General features: G+C 38.7%; 2 protein-coding genes across 3 annotated transcripts in view; both read left to right on the top strand.

Annotated features, from left to right (window-relative positions):
* The first annotated feature begins 480 nt into the window (after nucleotides 1-480).
* On the top strand, nucleotides 481-4,511 carry LOC129237966 (small nuclear ribonucleoprotein F). Its single transcript, XM_054872968.1, has 2 exons — nucleotides 481-754; nucleotides 4,279-4,511. The coding sequence occupies exons 1-2, from the start codon at nucleotides 577-579 to the stop codon at nucleotides 4,368-4,370; spliced, it is 270 nt and encodes an 89-aa protein (XP_054728943.1). The 5' UTR covers nucleotides 481-576; the 3' UTR covers nucleotides 4,371-4,511.
* An 11,023-nt stretch (nucleotides 4,512-15,534) lies between these two features.
* Nucleotides 15,535-18,396, top strand: part of LOC129238672 (small conductance calcium-activated potassium channel protein) — a 171,392-nt gene continuing 168,530 nt past the window's right edge. For both annotated transcript variants that reach the window (XM_054873774.1, XM_054873773.1), the window contains exon 1: nucleotides 15,535-16,112. The gene's annotated coding sequence lies outside the window, so the exon portion shown is untranslated. The remainder of the gene's footprint in view (nucleotides 16,113-18,396) is intronic.

The raw sequence follows: 18,396 nt of genomic DNA, 5'->3' as shown, positions 1-18,396 counted from the left end.
TTTTATATACTATATCATCTATTATTATCTCTAAATATAAAATAACAAACTATACACTATGCAGGAGGACAAGAACAGAATAAAAATCAAAATAAACAATTATGAAGTAACAAATAAATTTGTAGTATTTTAGAAGTGCAATCAATAATTAAAATTTGATAAAAACTATTCCATGAGATCTATATTCATATATGTATATATATATTTGGGTGGTCTTTAAAAATTAAAATCTTTGCGGCGCTCGAAAAAATCCTTCCTTTTGATGAGGAACTATGGGAAAATTTTGATTTTGGATTTAAACAAAAAGAACACGTTCCGGCGGCCAATTAAAGTTACCCTGCAGCAATCACATTGTACACTGTATTCATATTAACTTCAACCTAAGCTATTAAGTATACTGCGCAATAAAACTGCACATTCTTTTATTTGTGCAGTCTATCGAACGGTGCAGTCTGAACACAGAGTTACTAAAACTATCGATAGTTAGTATGTGTTATTTGGTATCGGTCCATTTCTAAGCGCGTGTGGTTTTTATTTTGCCGGTGATTTTTTAGTGTGACAAAAAATTCTGCAACCATGTCTGCTGCTATGCCAATTAATCCCAAACCATTTCTTAATGGTTTGACTGGAAAAGCTGTTATAATAAAGCTGAAATGGGGCCACGAATATAAAGGATATTTGGTTTCTGTGGATGGGTATATGAACATGCAACTTGCCAATACCGAAGAGCACACTGCTGATGGTCAAATTACCGGTAAGATATTCGTTATTGCAGTCTTTAAGGGACAGTGTGAGACATATTTATTAAATGTCGCATGACGTTTTGAACCGAACTTATATCGCGTTGATTTCGTTATTTCCAATCGCCATTGTTATATTGTAACAAGCTATGCCTGCATCAGCGTTCCATTAAGCCTAGCCATATTTATGTTAATAATGTTAGATGGGTTGTTTTAATGAAGCATGTGTAGTGGTCGTTGTAGCAGCATCAACGTTCTTCATATATAATTGGGACTGTTGCTGCAGTGGAAGTTCTTGGTCGGATCTAAGTTCTGGTCGATCTGGTAACGTGGAACCGACTGTTGTCAGAACAAATGTGGGGATTGTATATTCTTCGTATTTCTAGCTAAAAAAATTCTATATACCTATATGTATATATATAACTTACATCCTTTTTGGAGGAAAACCCAATTTTTTGGTAACGATAAGCATGAGATTTGTAGATAATATAAGTAATGAACATGGGACAACTTATGATTTTACATATCATAAGGCAATGTCTCCTAAGGGACATGGAAGTATTTTCTGGCCGTTAATACCGTATTTCTCTGAACTTCGTATATATCTATCCGCAAACTGGAGTTTGAGGGTCGAACCAGAGCAATCTTTGCAAATAGGCAGCATTGGGAAGAAGGGAAAATCTGTACCAATACTGGTACCTTTGTATTCGTGGACAGTGCCAATCAGGGGCCAATCAGCCAATTTATCGTTTCCTTTAAACTGCAGGCATGCAGAATGCTTAGAGAACGCGGGAGTGACAAGATATTCACATTTTTTCCAATAGTCAACCTTCAATCTAGGGACTGATGAAACCATGGTACCGATTTATACTATTCAACTCCAGTAAGGAAGATGTTGTTGTCTTGTCAAATCTCTTGGGTGTGCAGCAACATAGAGGGAAATTAAATTGCTGATGAGTGTACCAGGAAGGGATGGACTGAATTGGTCTCAGTCCCACTTGGTTATCGGCATCCCCCCGACTATTATTAAAGGGGCATTGCACAAATTATTGCTCAGGAAAGCGCAGAAGGAGCTTCATGTCTTGGTGTGTAATTTCGAAAACCCTTTGGGCCTAGTAGAATACACACAAGACGCAGTAAGTTCTGGTAACCCCTCGCCATTCAAACTTGTAGCTGTGTTCACCGGTCATTGGACTATCGGCACACACGTAGAGACGCTGGGTTTACCATTTAATCCCCATTGCATATGCTGTGGGCACCTTTCAGAGAAGGAAGCTGTTTACGTCATTAGGGTCACTGGGTGCTCCTTCGAGAGCCTGGGGTAGTGCGCTAACAAAATCCCATCAACTTTCGAGATTACAACGGGTCTGATTAGTTGTAGATATCTGCCCGTTTGTTCTCAAAATTGTATCAGAACGGCTCTTTGGGAATTTTCAGACTGATACTTCAACCATTTCATCTACTTACCCTACCTACTATTTTGTCACGTCTTCAAAGATTATGTTATCTATTTAGGAACAGAGATCAAACTGATGAACTGATGATGAATGTTCTCACGGCAATCGGCTCTACGAAAGCCATATAGCGAAAATCTATTGTCTAACTGTGATCATTAGATCATGTGTATGATATACCTTCTTCTTAATTGGCACAATAACCGCTTACGCGATTTTGGCCGAGTTTAACAAAGCGCGCCAGTGGTTTCTTTCTCGTGCTAACCGGCGCCAGTGGGGCACACCAAATGGAGCCATGTCCTTCTCCACCTGATCTTTCCAACGCAGAGGAGGCCTTCCTCTTCCTCTGCTACCACCAGCTGGTACCGCATCGAATATTTTCAGAGCCGGAGCATTTGTATCCATTCGGTCCAAGCTTAAGCCATACGTTAGGACGGGCATGATGAGAGCTTTGTAGAGTGTTACTTTTTTGTTCGTCGAGAGAGGACTTTACTGTTTGGCTGCAACAAGGTAGTGATCCGAGTCGATGTTGGGTCCTCGGATCGTACGTACATCTAGTACACTAGGAGCGTGTCTACCATCTATCACAACATAATCGATCTGGTTTCGTGTTTTTCGATCAGGAGACAGCAAGGTGGCTTGGTGAAACATGTTATGCTGGAATCTGGTGCTGCAGACTACCATGCTTCGAGCCCCGGCGAAGTCGATCAGCCTCTGTCCGTTACCGGATGTTTCGTTGTGCAGGCTGAATTTTCCGACTGTGGGACCAAAAATTCCCTCCTTGCCCACCCTGGCGTTGAAGTCGCCAAGCACGATTTTTATGTCGTGGCGAAGGAGTCTTTGGTCGCATCGTCCTTCTCTTCCGTCGGGCCGTGGGCGCAAATAAGCGATATGTTAAAAAAAAAACGGGTTTTGATGCGGATTGTTGCGAGACGCTCGTCCACCGGAGTGAACGACAGTACTTGGCGACGAAGTCTCTCTCCCACAATAAATCCAACACCGAATTTACGCTCCTTTACATGGCAACTGTAGTAGACGTCAGAAGGTCCTATGCTTTTCTTGCCATGTCCCGTCCATTGCATCTTTTGAATGCCAGTGAAGTCAGCCTTTACTCTCACGAGGACATCAACCAGCCGGGCAGTGGCACCTTCTCCATTAAGGGGCCGGACATTCCAGGTGCATGCCTTCAAATCCTTATTCGTTTGTAGTTGTTGTTGTTGTAGCAGCATAAACATTCCCCATATTTACATACGGGGAATGCTGCTGGAGTGACAGTCCTTGACCGGATATAAATCCGGGTCGTTTCGGTAACGTAGAACCGACTGTCGTGGAAACGATTCGTTTGTAGTGGTCGTCATCGGTATAGGGAGGTCTCATCGGAGGCTTTTTTAATCTTTTTATTAAGGGGGATTTTTAAGTGGCGGGTCCCAAACCCAGCGCACAACCAGCTATCTTGGAATGTTTCGTCTTCTCACGTTAGCTCACTCCCGAACGGGTGTTCGGAAGCTACCCAGAGAATACGTGCGCTAATCCCGGAGGTTGTGAGCTACTTGAGCCATATGCAGAAGAATCGTCCTGGCCACTCCCAAGTGAATGGCGATCAGTAACTTTCCCCACTTGCGTGGACTTCTACATAGGGACCATCCTCCAATATGATATACCGTCGCAGCTAAAAATGCTTAACTCTGAAATAGTCGGGGGGAAAAGTTATGGTGCGTTCCTCAGAGATCCTTCTCTGGACTTGTATTTCTGATTTAGAAATTTTGAAGACTTATCAGTAGATTTGCCACTTAATATACTTGGTGCTCCCATCTGCCATGCTCTTCAAGAAACATCTGTAAGCAGAGGTATCAAATTGAAGTTTTTCATTTATTTCTATTATAGTATATTATATGTATTTCGTTTCCGCAAAAAAAAATTATCTTTTGACACCAAAAAGCTATATTTTTAAAAACTCGGCACACTTTTCACTATGTATACTTATATTAGAAAGTTTACCTCATTAAAGACATTCGACAACTTAAATAAATATTTACTATTCGATTGATTCCAAGATTAATGCTAAATTAAATATTTTATTTCAGGAAACCTCGGCGAAGTGCTTATTCGATGCAACAATGTATTATATATAAAAGGTGTGGATGATGAGGATGAAGAGGGCGAAATGAGAGATTAAATTTATATATATATATATTATATATGTATAGAGAGGGCCGAAAATGTTTCGATGCTTTCAGCAGGTTTTTAGAATTAAGCTGCGTAGTTCATATATTGCTAAGTTTTATATAGAAAATTAATAAAATGTCGATGGTATATATTTTTGTCTTTATTTCTCTAAGTTCTGAATCCTAGATATTTACATTAATTTTCATAAGTCCAGTTTTAATAACATAGATTCGAAATGGTGAGTATACAGGGTTGGCCATATTAAACTGACCCATGTGATTATTAAAAAAATATGGAAAAAGAAACATTTTTTTGTGTTTCATTGTGAAAAACATTTAATTTAGTTCAAGGAGATTCGTTTACATCACTTTTTGAATATGATATCGCGCAAGTGGTCGCCCTTAGCACGTATTTGGATATGTACAGGGTTGGCCATCTTAAACTGACTATGTGATTATTAAAAAAATATGGAAAAAGAAACATTTTTTTGTGTTTCATTGTGAAAAACATTTAATTTAGTTCAAGGAGATTCGTTTACATCACTTTTTGAATATGATATCGCGCAAGTGGTGCCCGTTTTTCGGCGTTTTCCATAGTTTTGGCCAGCGTCTCGGCCGATATGGCGGCTATTTCCCGTCGGATATTGGCTTTAAGTGCGCCTAGTGTCTTTGGCTTGTTGACGTAAACTTTAGATTTCAAATTACAGTAAAAAGTTATAGGGTTACTCAATGGGTCAGTTTAATATGGCCAACCCTGTATATTCTTTGTACTACTTTTTTCGGCGTGATTACTTTAATGAAGGTGTCAGACGTACTCAATTCCAACTCAACTCTGCACTCCACATTTTCCAGATATTTTGATCTAAAATGCAAAAAGTACTATATGTGGCTATATTTTTGGATGTTATGAAACGTCATGGAATATTCTGGCTCCTTTCGAATGACAGATGTTATTTGTGAGAAATTTTTTTTTTATTTCGCTATATATGATAGCAACTAAACAAATGTCCAGAAAATAATATATCCAGCATGTGAAGGCATCCCGCACGACACTAACCACCTTTTCACTTGCCCCATTAAACCCACTCATCTAACACCCCTCTCCCTCTGGACCCAACCCGTCGAAACAGTTAGGCCTAGGAACCTACAGTTAGATGAGCTAGACGAAGACGACCGGTGATTACGCTACACTGACAGGGCAAAAGTACTGCTACAACAACAACAACAACGACACCCTCCGCATAGTGGATAATTGCAGCAGCTCGCCTGACATAACAATAGCTAGCACTGGTCTGATAAATAGCATAACCTGGCGACCTATGCTATCGCTTGCATTAGACCACTTGCCCATTATCGTCTCGATTGACAGACCTGCCGACTTCGTTTCCGCGAATCACCGATCCCATATTAACTTTAACAAAGCCAATTGGGCCGGCTTCGCGGAACTCACCGAGGACACCTTCGCCGCTCTTTCAATCCCCACTGATGTGCGCGTAGGCGAACACGCATTCCGCAAGGTGCTCACAGCTGCTGCGGCTCGCTTCATCCCTGCTGGAAGGATACGGTAGATACGTCCTAATTTCCCAGCCGAAGCAGCCAGTTTAGCAAACGAGCGGGGGGATCCCCGCATAAGGGATCTCAATTTAGAGATCCGACAACTGGTCTAAACGGACCAAATGGGTTAAGCACCTGAAGACCTGCAATTTCACCACTTGTGTGAGTAAGCTCTGGTCCACCGTAAGGTCCCTGTCGAACCCGACGAAGCACAACGACAAGGTGGCCATCAACTTTAACGGTTGCACTTCGACGGACCCGAAGAAATGCCCGAGCTGTTTGATCCGACTTTACACTGCATTGGGAGTAGGATTTCCCAGAAGCGTTTTCAATCTGTCCTTGGCCACTCTCATTATCCCGGACAAGCAGGAAGAGGTCCCATTACTGAAACCTGGGAAACCCGCCCGCCAAGGGGAGTCTTATCGGCCGTTAACTCTCCTTTCCCTAGTAGTAAAGACACTTGAACCCTCTTACTCCCACTTTTCACGAAACACCTGGACTCAGCCCCACATCAGCATGGTTTCCGACGAGTGCATAGCACCACCACAGCATTCACCGCGGGCGAGAGGACTGTCCTAGTAGCGTTGGATTTGAAGAAGGCTTTCAACACTGTCAGCCATTCCACGCTACTAGATGATATTTATCAGTCGACACTCCCGCCAGGGCTGAAGAGGTGGTCAGCCAACTATCTGAGCGGTAGACACTCGTCAGTGAGTTTCGACTGTTTTCAAAGCAGAGGAAGATCAAGCAAGGTGCTTCACAGGGTGGTGTCCTGTGACCCTTGCTGTTCAACTTCTATCTATCGAAGCTCCTCCAACCACCAGAGAAAGTCTCCCTGGTCTCATATGCCGACGGCTGCTCGACAGTGGGGTCGGGCAATAACATTGATGGCCTGTGCGCCGTCTACCTAACCGCCCTTTTTCGGTTTTTTACTGCGAGGAATCTCCAACTTTCCCCCACAAAGTCCACGGCGACTCTCTCTACCACCTGGGAAAGAAGGTGAAACTGTAACTCAAGGTAAATGTCGATAATACACCAATTCCGACCGTAAGCAATCCCAAAATTTTGGATGTAATCTTCGACGGTTTGCTCTCCTTCTCAGCGCACACAACTGCAATTGCCACTTAAGTCCAATATCGCAGCAAGGTCGTCAAATCGCTTGGCGGCAGTACTTGGGGCAAAGACAAAGAAGTGTTGCTAAACAATCCTGGCCGGTTCTAAAATATGATGCGCCTGTCTGGTGGCCTGGAACCAGTGACACGCAGTGGATAAAGCTCCAGACTTGCCAAAACACTGTCATTCGGACAGCGACGGGTTGCCTCCTGATGTTCCCTCTTCACACCTTCACAACGAGACACAGATGCTCCCTGTAATGAAGCACAATAAACTCCTCAGCAATCAGCTCCTGTTAGGGTGCTACCGCAGGTTCCACCCTTGCAGACACGAACTTGAGCCAGAGCCGCCTCCCAGGCACGTCAGGAGGCACCTCCTCAATTACGCCGACGAGATCCAGGACAAAATTAATAGACATTTACTGGACCAGACAGTGGTTAGACAGACATTAAACGACATTCATCGGGAGACCGTTACCATCTTCTTAAGCTCCCGACCACCGAATGCCGTAATCGTAGTCCAACCACGACCTACAGCAAATGAAGAGCTCCAGCTTCCCCGTGATACCCGTATAAGTTCTGGATATTGTAGCTGGTTAAATTCCTACTTATCCAGAATTGACCCCGACATACCAAACACATGTCCTACCTTTCGATGAGCTAAACGAAGACGATCGATGATATACCTTACACTCACGGGGCTTGTGTTACTGCGATAACGAGAACAACAACAACCAAAAATGTTTTCGGATGTAGATGAACGGTGGGTAGTGCAATAAATTAAGAAAAATCCAACTTTGAGCGCTCCTAAACTTGCAACAGAAGCCCCCCAATACCTTAATATTAACTGCCACGCCGAAAGTATTCGTATAGTGTTGCGAAAGACCCAAGAGAATACAATTCGCAATACGTCATGGGGACAAGGATTTCGAGTTCTGGAAGCACGTTTTTTTTGCAAATGAAAGCAAGATTAACATTCTCGTATTTAGATATACAATCATATGTGTGTTGAAGACCTATTGAAGAGTTGCTGAAAAAAAACGTACGTCCGACAGTTAAACATGGGGGTGGGTCGGTAATGGTATGGGGTTGTATGTGCGCTGCAGATACTAGAAATTTGTGTTTCATTAACGGCAATATGGACCACAAGCAATACATAACAATTATGAAAGAAAAATCGGTCTAAAGTGCTGAAAAGTTGGGAATTAATGACGATTTCCAGTACTACCAAGCCAACAATCCCAAACATAAGACATTTGACGTCCGTCTAAGGTTTATGTACAACTGCCCTAAAATACTTGAAAACCTCCACAATCTTCGAACATCAATGTAATTGAACATCTGTACGCTCGTTTGGAAAAACAAATGAAAAACCATGTTATTAGGAACAAGAAAGATCTAGAAGATGATATTAAAGAAGAGTGGGGGAAAATAGACCCTTTAACATGCAAGAAGCTGGTCGAATCCAGCCAAGGTGAGTGATTGCTATTAGAAATAATAAAGGCTTACCGACTAAATATTAATTATATTGTTTTTTCTTAAATATTATTTCCTTAACTCAACTTTATATGCCTTAAATGTCCGATTTCTTTTTTGTCATGTATTTTGCTAAATTGTTATGTTTGAATTTTCTATGTACGAATGAGTTGAAGTTTGTTTATGGTTTTTGTAGTTGCGAAAAATACGCTTGAAGAACGTAAATAAATGTGACACATAAACGTATTAGATTTACATTTTAATATATATTTTCTGATTTAAAACCATATCTCTTGGGTGCCCGAGTTCTTTATTGAGCCACTGTATATACATATATTATATATACATAATATATTGCCAAATTACTTAATAACCAAGAAGTGCAAGCATAAAACACAAAAGATACCTTCAATGCTTTGATTTGTATTTCGAAAAGCTGTGGTTCAGAGCCATATCATTGGCCGATTCCTACATATTCTTTATAAATTTTGTCTATAACATATTTACTTACATTCTCCGTTTTAATCACCATTGTTATTTAAATGATGCCGCCGTAGCCGAATGGGTTGGTGCGTGACTACAATCATAAAAAATATCTCCTGTTCGGAGTCGGCTTGAAACTGTAGGTCCCTCCATTCGTGGAACAACATGAAGACGCACACCACAAATACGAGGAGGATCTCGGCCAAACACCCAAAAAGGGTGTACGGAAATTCTAATTAGTGTTTATTTTTTACTTTGTGATCAGGTGTTTTTCTCATTTGCATATTCTTACAAGTAAAAAAGTATCTAGTAAAAACTTACAACTTCCTCTCAAAATGAAATGTCATTTTGCGCTCTCACTTTCCCCTACTTTACAAGTTTTTTGGATACATAAACACCAAAACTTGCTAGTTTGTATTGACAAGACTTTAAAGTATTTACGTTAGTAACATAAAAAAATCGCTACATGCAGCGCGGGGAGACTCAGAGATATAGGAAGCTGGTCAACAAAATCGTACGGTCACAACAAGATCCTCCTGAAGGGACCCTCACTGCTCAAAAGCAAATCAGACTTCACAATCCCCTACTTCAACTTCAAGAAAGACTTTACGATACGTTTTCCACCCAGAGTCGAATGAAGGAAAGGGAAAGTAATTGCTAGATTCGATGTCGAAATCAACACTGACGGTTCTAAAATGAACTGTGATGTGGGACTAGCCTCTATTCGGAACCGCTCAACTTATCCAAACCAATTCTGCTTTCTGACAGAGAAATTGGTGTAAGATTAGCTATATTTTCAGACGACGAAGCAGCTACCAAGGCCCTAAATTCCAATTCCATTTTATCCAAACTAGTTTTACAGTGAGAGATAAACTAGAACTGCTTGGTCTTTGGCTTCAAATTACTCTGATATGGGTTCCCGGGAATATAGATGGTAATGAGATAGCAGATGAGCTATGTAGCTAGAAAAGGTTCCGCACTAGACATAGCAGAGGCTGTGACAGTTTCTACCCCGTTCAATAAAATAAAAACATCTTTTGTTTCACACTATTATGCTTCAGCCGGGAGAAGGTGGAAGCAATTCACTATATGTACTACAACAAGAAAAACATAGCCGTCGTACAATATCCAAAGGACGAATTACTTGTTAGGATGCTCTCGTTCAAGCATTTCATTTATCACTGCAAGCTTTACAATCCCATCTGCAAAAGCTGTTAGGCGGAAGGGGTGAAAGGAAGACTTTTCCTCTATTTATTCGAATGTTTAGCCAGAACAAGACTTCGCTCTTGCTGTAAGCCTTTTCTACAGCAAGTTAATGAAATCTCAGACATAGAGTTAAAAAATACTTGGGTCTCACGAAATGGATCTGCCAAAGGAAAAACGGCATCACACGAGAACAGTGGTAGTAAAACGGCGCTAGTCGCTAATTATGTAGGCTTATTTCAGTAGAAATATTCAATCACTTCAAAAACACAATATTACCGTTTACCTTCGAACACAAATTCGCAATATCATTGCCGATCACGAATTTCCAATAATCGTCAGGGTATGAGATCAATGATCCTCCTATATGTAGAATTTGAGAATATATTACATATTTAGAACATATTACACTGAAAAAATACGCTTTCATGGCGCTGTGGACGAGATAGTTCTACAAGTCGTGTTTACTTAAAATAATTTTGTTTTAGTGGGAGCATTGTGGTTTAGGTAGTGGTAAATTAAATACGAAGATATTTACATATGGTTTAAGTTTAAAGTTTATCCTGCAGTGGCTCAATAAAGAACTCGGACACCCAAACGATATGGTTTAAAATCAGAAAATACAAATTAAAATGTAAATCTAATGCATTTATCTGTCACATTTATTTACGTTCTTCAACCGTATTTTTCGCAACTACAAAAAACATAAACAAACTTCAACTCATTCGTACATAGAAAATTCAAACATATAAATTTAGCAAAATACATTACAAAAAGGAACTCGGACATTTAAGGCATTTAAAGTTGAGTTAAGCAAATAATATTTACGAAAACCAATATAATTAATATTTAATAATTTTTTCACAGCATTCAGTCTTCTTGGCTGGATTCGACCAGCTTCTTGCATGTTAAAGGATCTATTTTCCCCCACTCTTCTTTAATATCATCTTCTAGATCTTTCTAGTTCCTAATAACATGTTTTTTCAGTTGGTTTCCCAAATAAGCCTACATATGTTCAATGTTCGCAGATTGTGGAGGTATTCAAGTATTTTAGGGCAGTTGTACATAAGCCATAGACGGACATCAAGTGTCTTATGCTTGGTATCGTTGGCTTGGTAGTACTGGAAATCGTCATTAATTCCCAATTTTTCAGCACTTTAGACTGAATTTTCTTTCATAATTGTTATGTATTGCTTGTGGTCCATATTGCCGTTAATGAAACACAAATTTCTAGTATCAGCAGCGGACATACAACCCCATACCATTACCGACCCACCCCCATGTTTAACTGTCGGACGTAAGTTTTTTTTCAGTAACTCTTCAATAGGTCTTCAACACATATGATTGTAGATATATCTGACCTAAATACGAGTATGTTAATCTTGCTTTCATTTGCAAATAAAACGTGCTTCCAGAACTCGAAATCCTTATTCCCATGACGTATTGCGAATTGTATTCTCTTGGGTCGGTTAATCTCGTTGATGAAAGGTTTTCTTCATGCAACTATTCCATTATAATTATTCTTTCGCAACACTATACGTATACTTTCGGCGTTGCAGTTAATATTAAGGTATTGGGGGGCTTCTGTTGCAAGTTTAGGAGCGCTGAAATTTGGATTTTTACTAACTTTTTGCATTATCCACCGTTCATCTACATCCGGAAACAGTTTTGGCTGTCTCGATTTCTTCTTATTTTCCACGGATTTTGTTTTTTGAAACGTTTTATGACGTCGTGTAGAGTCTATCCACTATTTCTGCGATTTCCCGAACGGTTTTACCCTTTTCGTGATGACTTAAATGAATTAAATTTCTGACTTTCCGTATTTTCTGTCTACCCATAAATTGTAATTAGGACCTTTATTCAACAAAAGAAGACTGAATTTTTAATTTATCACGTTTGGTTCTTTCTTTGTACTGTTCTACCGAGAGCAAATTAATTGTGAGATTTCCCGTTTTAAAGTGCCAAACAATCGCAATAATACCATATGTCCGACTTCTTTTTTGATACCAATTTTGCGAATGCTGCATGCTATTTTTTTTATAACAAGGAGGTAATGGATTTTTAAATTATTAATTATTATACACTATTTTTAAAATCCTATTACAAAAATACAAAAATAAAAATATTTAACTTGCATTTCTTACAATAATTCTGAATTTGAAGCTGCATACTATGTACCTATGTCCGAGTTTTTTATTGAGCCACTGTACATGCATAGACGGAAGCGAGGAAAATATTATATCAAGAAAGCTGTGATTGCCCCAACAATACAATTGCTAATGGAATGTTCTTATCTATCGGCGTCGATAAAATGGAATTAATTATTGTGGGCAAAATAAAATCATGTAATGCTAATGCTACTTTGGATTTTATTTGCTTAATTTTTTTTTTTTTTAATTTAATACGAGGTAAATCAACCACTCCAACGTCATAGAGGTCGGTCTCCATATGGCATCGCTAGGGACCAAAAGGTCTATGCGTGGCTTACTGCCAACCAGGCTAATCTAACCTAATCTAAAACTTGCAAATTGTTATTGGTTTTGCGTTCATGCACTTTTTTAATAGTTTTCTCTTTGACAGCGAATTCTCGGAAATGAAGTTACTGGCAAGTTATTGCATCATTTTTACATGAACAAACCTATTATAAACGAAGAGTCATTTCTACGTTACCTGAACGATCCGGATTTATATCCGACCAAGTACTGTGGCTCTAGTAGCATTCCAGGCACAACATCAAGAACTACAAAAGACTGCAAATTGAAATCATTGTATGATTGTATTCCCCATTCAAGGGAATAAAAAAGTTGATGATTTGCCCTTTCTTGACTAAAAAAAAATTATTGCAGTCATTTCGTTTCAATCAAATGAATACAATAGTCAAAAATATTGTATTACTCAACTCCTCTGCAGACTGTGGCGCTATTGTTTATTTTGATAAGTTGAGCTCAGGGTTGAAATTTAAATAAGACACATGTATGTATGTAGTTTTATATGGCTTTATTCAAGGTCGTTGGATATTTCGACTTCGTTGGAAAAAACATATGAATTTTGATCGTATGCTGCACAGAAAAATGTAAAACTGTAACAATTTAAATAATGCAACGCCACTAAGCGCCTGCTACGTTAAATGTGAATTTGTTGGCACCCGCAAACTATGACGTAGACATACATATGTAAGCATACAGGAACTTGCAAGCAAACGTTTAAATATGTATGTATGCACATGCGCATGTAAATGTTTTTATCGTGTCCAGTGCATGTACATGTACCATAAATATGCACGCATTGTATATTTACATACGTCTTGTAAATATTTATATTTTTAAAATCGAAAATAGTTGCGAGTCATGAAACTTGTGCTAAAGCGAAAGGCGCATCGTACATGTGAAAGTGATTGTCGTTAAGAGCGAGTCATGCGGGGCGTATGAGTATTCAAATGAATGCGAGTGACCAGTGCTAATCAGTATAGAGAAAATTAAGTTTACCACACATTGGCAAGAGTTCCACCATATGCATTCACGCAGTATGTGCGTATATTTTCGCGTATTACTATATGTACATATGTATAGTATATACAATAGTATATACATATGTACATTAAGGCATGAAGGCTAGAATCAATAGAAAATTGGTCCGATGTTTGCTCCAGGAACAGCTCTGCAGAAATTCATAAAAAGTAATTCCTAGCAGTAGTTCTATGGAAGGAGGAAAACCGAGCAGGAGTGGGTTTTTAGTGTGTGAGTGGAAGGGCAAGTCCCATACTTTTCGGCTTTCAATCCTATGTGCCACCTCTACAACAAAACAAAACAAAAATTATATGTGCGCAAACACATAACGAGCAGAAAGTTTTTAGAAAAGTTTACGCGATTGCGCTTGGCAAAAATGTAAAGTATCAAGACAAACTATAAAAATGAAAACGTGAAAATTTTTGAGCACCCCAATAAACAGAGGCACACTACCATTGCATGATTATGCGCGCGAGCGTCAAGAGCCCCAAAATGCAATCCCAATTCCGAGAACATAGAGAGAGTTTGAGAGATTTTTATAGACTTAGATGGGTGCACAAATACACACATATACATATGTATATCAATATACTTATGCTCGTATAATACTTATATAAACATAAATGTACTTATATGTATATAGTTGGTGTACATACCGTTTGTTCGGGGTTTTGTTGAGCTTCACCCCCAATTTGAAGAGTGCGTTTTGATGTTGTCATACTTATCGACAGGACCGTAGAGAGCATATCCGGGCCCCGGTGGAAAATTGCAAATGTGGGCCCTTTCCAATTATATCTAATTCATATAAATACGTAGTTCGGGCCCCTCTGAGAACTCCGGGCCCGGGATAAAAAGTCCCCCAAATTTTGTTGCAAATTATGATACTCTTCTATTAAATGACCTGTATGAGTAACTATGACATCCAGCTGTTAAGTAAAGCGTACAAAACCAATAACTACAATATGTTAGGCTATGCTCACATACATATGTATGTATGTGCAAATTAACTATCAATAAAGTTGAATGCTCGGTTAAAATATCTCGCACTAAACACAACTGCTGTGATTTGAATGAATGAGGATTAGAAATGCCGGTGTGGAGAGAAACGAATTGACAAATGCACCCATGTTTCCACGACAGTCGTTTCTACATACGTTAGCGAAACGACTCGGATTTATATCCGGCCAGCCTGTCACTGGGCGGCCGCCGTAGCCGAATGGGTTGGTGCGTGACTACCATTCGGAATTTACAGAGAGAACGTAGGTTCGAATCTCGGTGAAAAACCAAAATTAAGAAAAACATTTTTCTAATAGCGGTCGACCCTCGGCAGGCAATGGCAAACCTCCGATTGTATTTCTGCCATGAAAAAACTTCTCATAAAAATATTTGCCGTTCGGAGTCGGCTTAAAACTGTAGGTCCCTCCATTTGTGGAGCAACATCAAGAAGCACACCACAAATACGAGGAGGAGTTCGACCAAACACCCAAAAAGGGTGTACGCGCCAATGCATCTATACATATACATATATAAGCCTGTACCTACATGGATGCATACATATATTTAAATATATATACACACATATACATATAGAGTGGCATAAATAAAAGCAACTCAAGAAATAAAGTTTGTAGAATATGTATTGTAGTTTGATAGAATGAAGAAGTGAACATACGACGGCAGCCGAGACGAATCGTGGCTGCACAAACACAAGCAGTACCACCGAGTAGCTGCGCAAACGAACGAGGAAAGTTACGAACTTTCATGCAACAAACAACAACGACGGTGTGAAAATTTCGAATTTTCAGTATCGCACAAACAACACAAACGGAAACATCGCAAAGATAAGCTGTGGAGAACAAGAGAACAGCGACGCGTACGTTCCGACACCCTATTTTAGTGCCCTAGTGTTTCCACGCCTCCCAAATACACTGAAAAAAATTTAAGAAATGCAATCTAAATATTACAAGTATATATCAGTGAAAAATATCGGTGCCAATACGTGTTAATGATATTGCGATAAAGCGGTACAAGAAAAAAGTAAAGAGTTAAGGGAGGTGGGGGAAATGTGTGTGCTTGCTGTTATAGATATAAAAACATTTTTTTATGTCCCTATGTGCGTATGCAGCATACTTTTTACATATTGTATTTGCAGTGCGTAGTGTGAGCTAAGTGAATTCAAATATTTCAACTGTACTGACCTATGGTGATAGGGGCGAACGCTGCATACTTTTCCATACATATCTTCATATATACATGTACATATGCATGTATACTTTGAAATACATGCAGTTGTATGTATGATTACATGATTATTGCCGCACTTATACTTATTCATTAGAATCACAATGGCGTACTACTTTGAAATCTGCAGCTTTGTTGTTGGAGTTGTTCGAAAGCACCTGAAATTGTGAAAATAAAGGTAATTCTTTGAGAGACTTTGATAACAACTTTTTAATAAATACTCACATAGATACATACATACATATGTATGCATTTCGTAAATGATAACATAGCTCTGATTCGAAACCGAATCCTTGCGGCTAATCGATTAAATTGAAATAATGGTGACACGAGTGCAGTGCATACGGTAATGCATAGGCATGTGCAAAACACTCACATAGGGCTGCTCTATATACATATATGTAAATGCAATTAAAATACACGAAACCTGCATATATGTAAATACATATGGCTATGTACATACACCATGTACTTACATACGTATGCGCATATCTACTCATATATATAAAAGTAATTGTGCTTTTTTATATACATACATGTGTAAGTATGTAAGTACGTACTTATAAACACATAAATGCATGTACATATTTGAATGCGCACATATATGAGTATGTACGTACATACGTAACTCAATTGCGGCTATATTTAGTGCTCAATTTTACAGCAATCACATACATACACGAACATATGTTTGCATGTAGGATTTACGTATGTATGTACATATGTATCGCTATCCGTGTAGAATTTACGATATTCCTGCAACGATAGACGAGCACCGTTCGTCGACATCACATCAAATTTGTCTACAATACAAACATATGTTTGTACGCGTATATGTATGTAGTATTGCATGTACTTTCCCTGCAGGGAGTCTGGCCGGCTTCGCACTGGTGCTTTCTCTCTAAAATTTCGAAACGTCACTTGTTCGAGTTCACTCTCACTTTCAGGCAAGAATTTGGTATATTTTCTTTTCAGTCATGCCTCTGGTGCAACCCATTTTCGCTGTTTCGGAAGTAGTCGCTGATTTGATAAATTAGGTCTAATTTCCATGTAATAAGCTTTATTGGTAAATGACTCAATGGTCAATTTATCAGAAAATCAAACATTTTCGTTTGGTCCAGTGACGTATAATAATTTTCCATAAGTTTTATCGGAGATTGTAAAATAAATGGTTGAAGAAAACATGAGATAAAAGATTATTACTGCAATGGAAATATTCCGCAAAATATGTGTATCAGAAAATAGAAAATATTTAATTTAGCTTAATACGACTTCGTCTAGAAAAATCTACACACTGCTTCGCATTTGGATAAATAGCTTCAGCTCTACTAAAAAATTAAACATTTACCTCATACGTTCAGGTATTCTCTGCAGGGGACACACATGTGCATACCTACTAAATATAGATCCAAATGTATAGGAATATTTTATGAAGATGTATCAAAGTCTAAATATTTATTTTATTTGAAATTTATAACAAGTTTTGTTATTTTCATGCACGTCCCTAGTTATTTATGTACATACATATGTATGTATATACACAAGAACATATTGGATATGCACTCGCATGTATGCGCACAAAGGTGCAAATGTACCCTTACTGACTTCTTTAACTCGGCTGCAGTTAATTGTTCTTTCACTCAACCCCTAAGGCACTCCTCTTTTCACTTTCCTCAAACAAGGCACATGGAAAATGAAGAAATATATATGTATGTATATATGCTTTCGTGTGTTGACATGTTTTTTGTGTATGTATGTATAAACATTCTGTTACGGTCATAACACAATGTACACATACAAACATATATGTATGTAGGTACATATGTATGGGTAGGTACATTCGTGCCAGTCTTCGCTTGTTTTTGCGGTTTACCTAGTTGATCACAAATCATGAACTGCTGCAGGTGACATTTAATAGCTGGCATGTTGACAATGCGAGTGTCATAGGCCTTGTAGCATGCAAACCAAAATTAACGATTTTTGTTGAAATTTCGAAGGTTGTAATCGTAGTACATAGCTTCCGAAAATGCCATCAATATTTATAAATATTTAAGTAGACTAGGGTAGAATGGTATAATTATTTATTTAGGTTAAGAACAGTTGTGCTATATCTTGAACTGTCAACTAATGTTGTGTAATCCTATTTTCAAATACATATGTATGTATGTATGTGTGCATATATTTTTACTACTAGCTGCAGCTACACTTCATTCAAATACATTTACCTTAAAGCTTTGACAATCATAAAACAATAAATGATGTCGCCATAACTACAAGTATATATGTATAAGTACATATATCATAGTTACTATAGTTGACATATGCTATAGTTGACGCATGGATGGCAAAGAAGTGTCGTTAGCTAATTGGCCGAGTCCTATTATGTCTCATAAATTTAAGCACCTAAAAGTTCTATGCCGTTATCGGGTTTTGTGAGAAGCTGTTTTTGTGGCGAAATTGTA

The sequence above is a fragment of the Anastrepha obliqua genome, chromosome 2 (genome assembly GCF_027943255.1).
Source record: "Anastrepha obliqua isolate idAnaObli1 chromosome 2, idAnaObli1_1.0, whole genome shotgun sequence".
NCBI classification, from domain to species: domain Eukaryota; kingdom Metazoa; phylum Arthropoda; class Insecta; order Diptera; family Tephritidae; genus Anastrepha; species Anastrepha obliqua.
The sequence above is the reverse complement of the archived record's forward strand: the minus strand, read 5'-3'. Positions and strand labels throughout refer to the sequence as shown.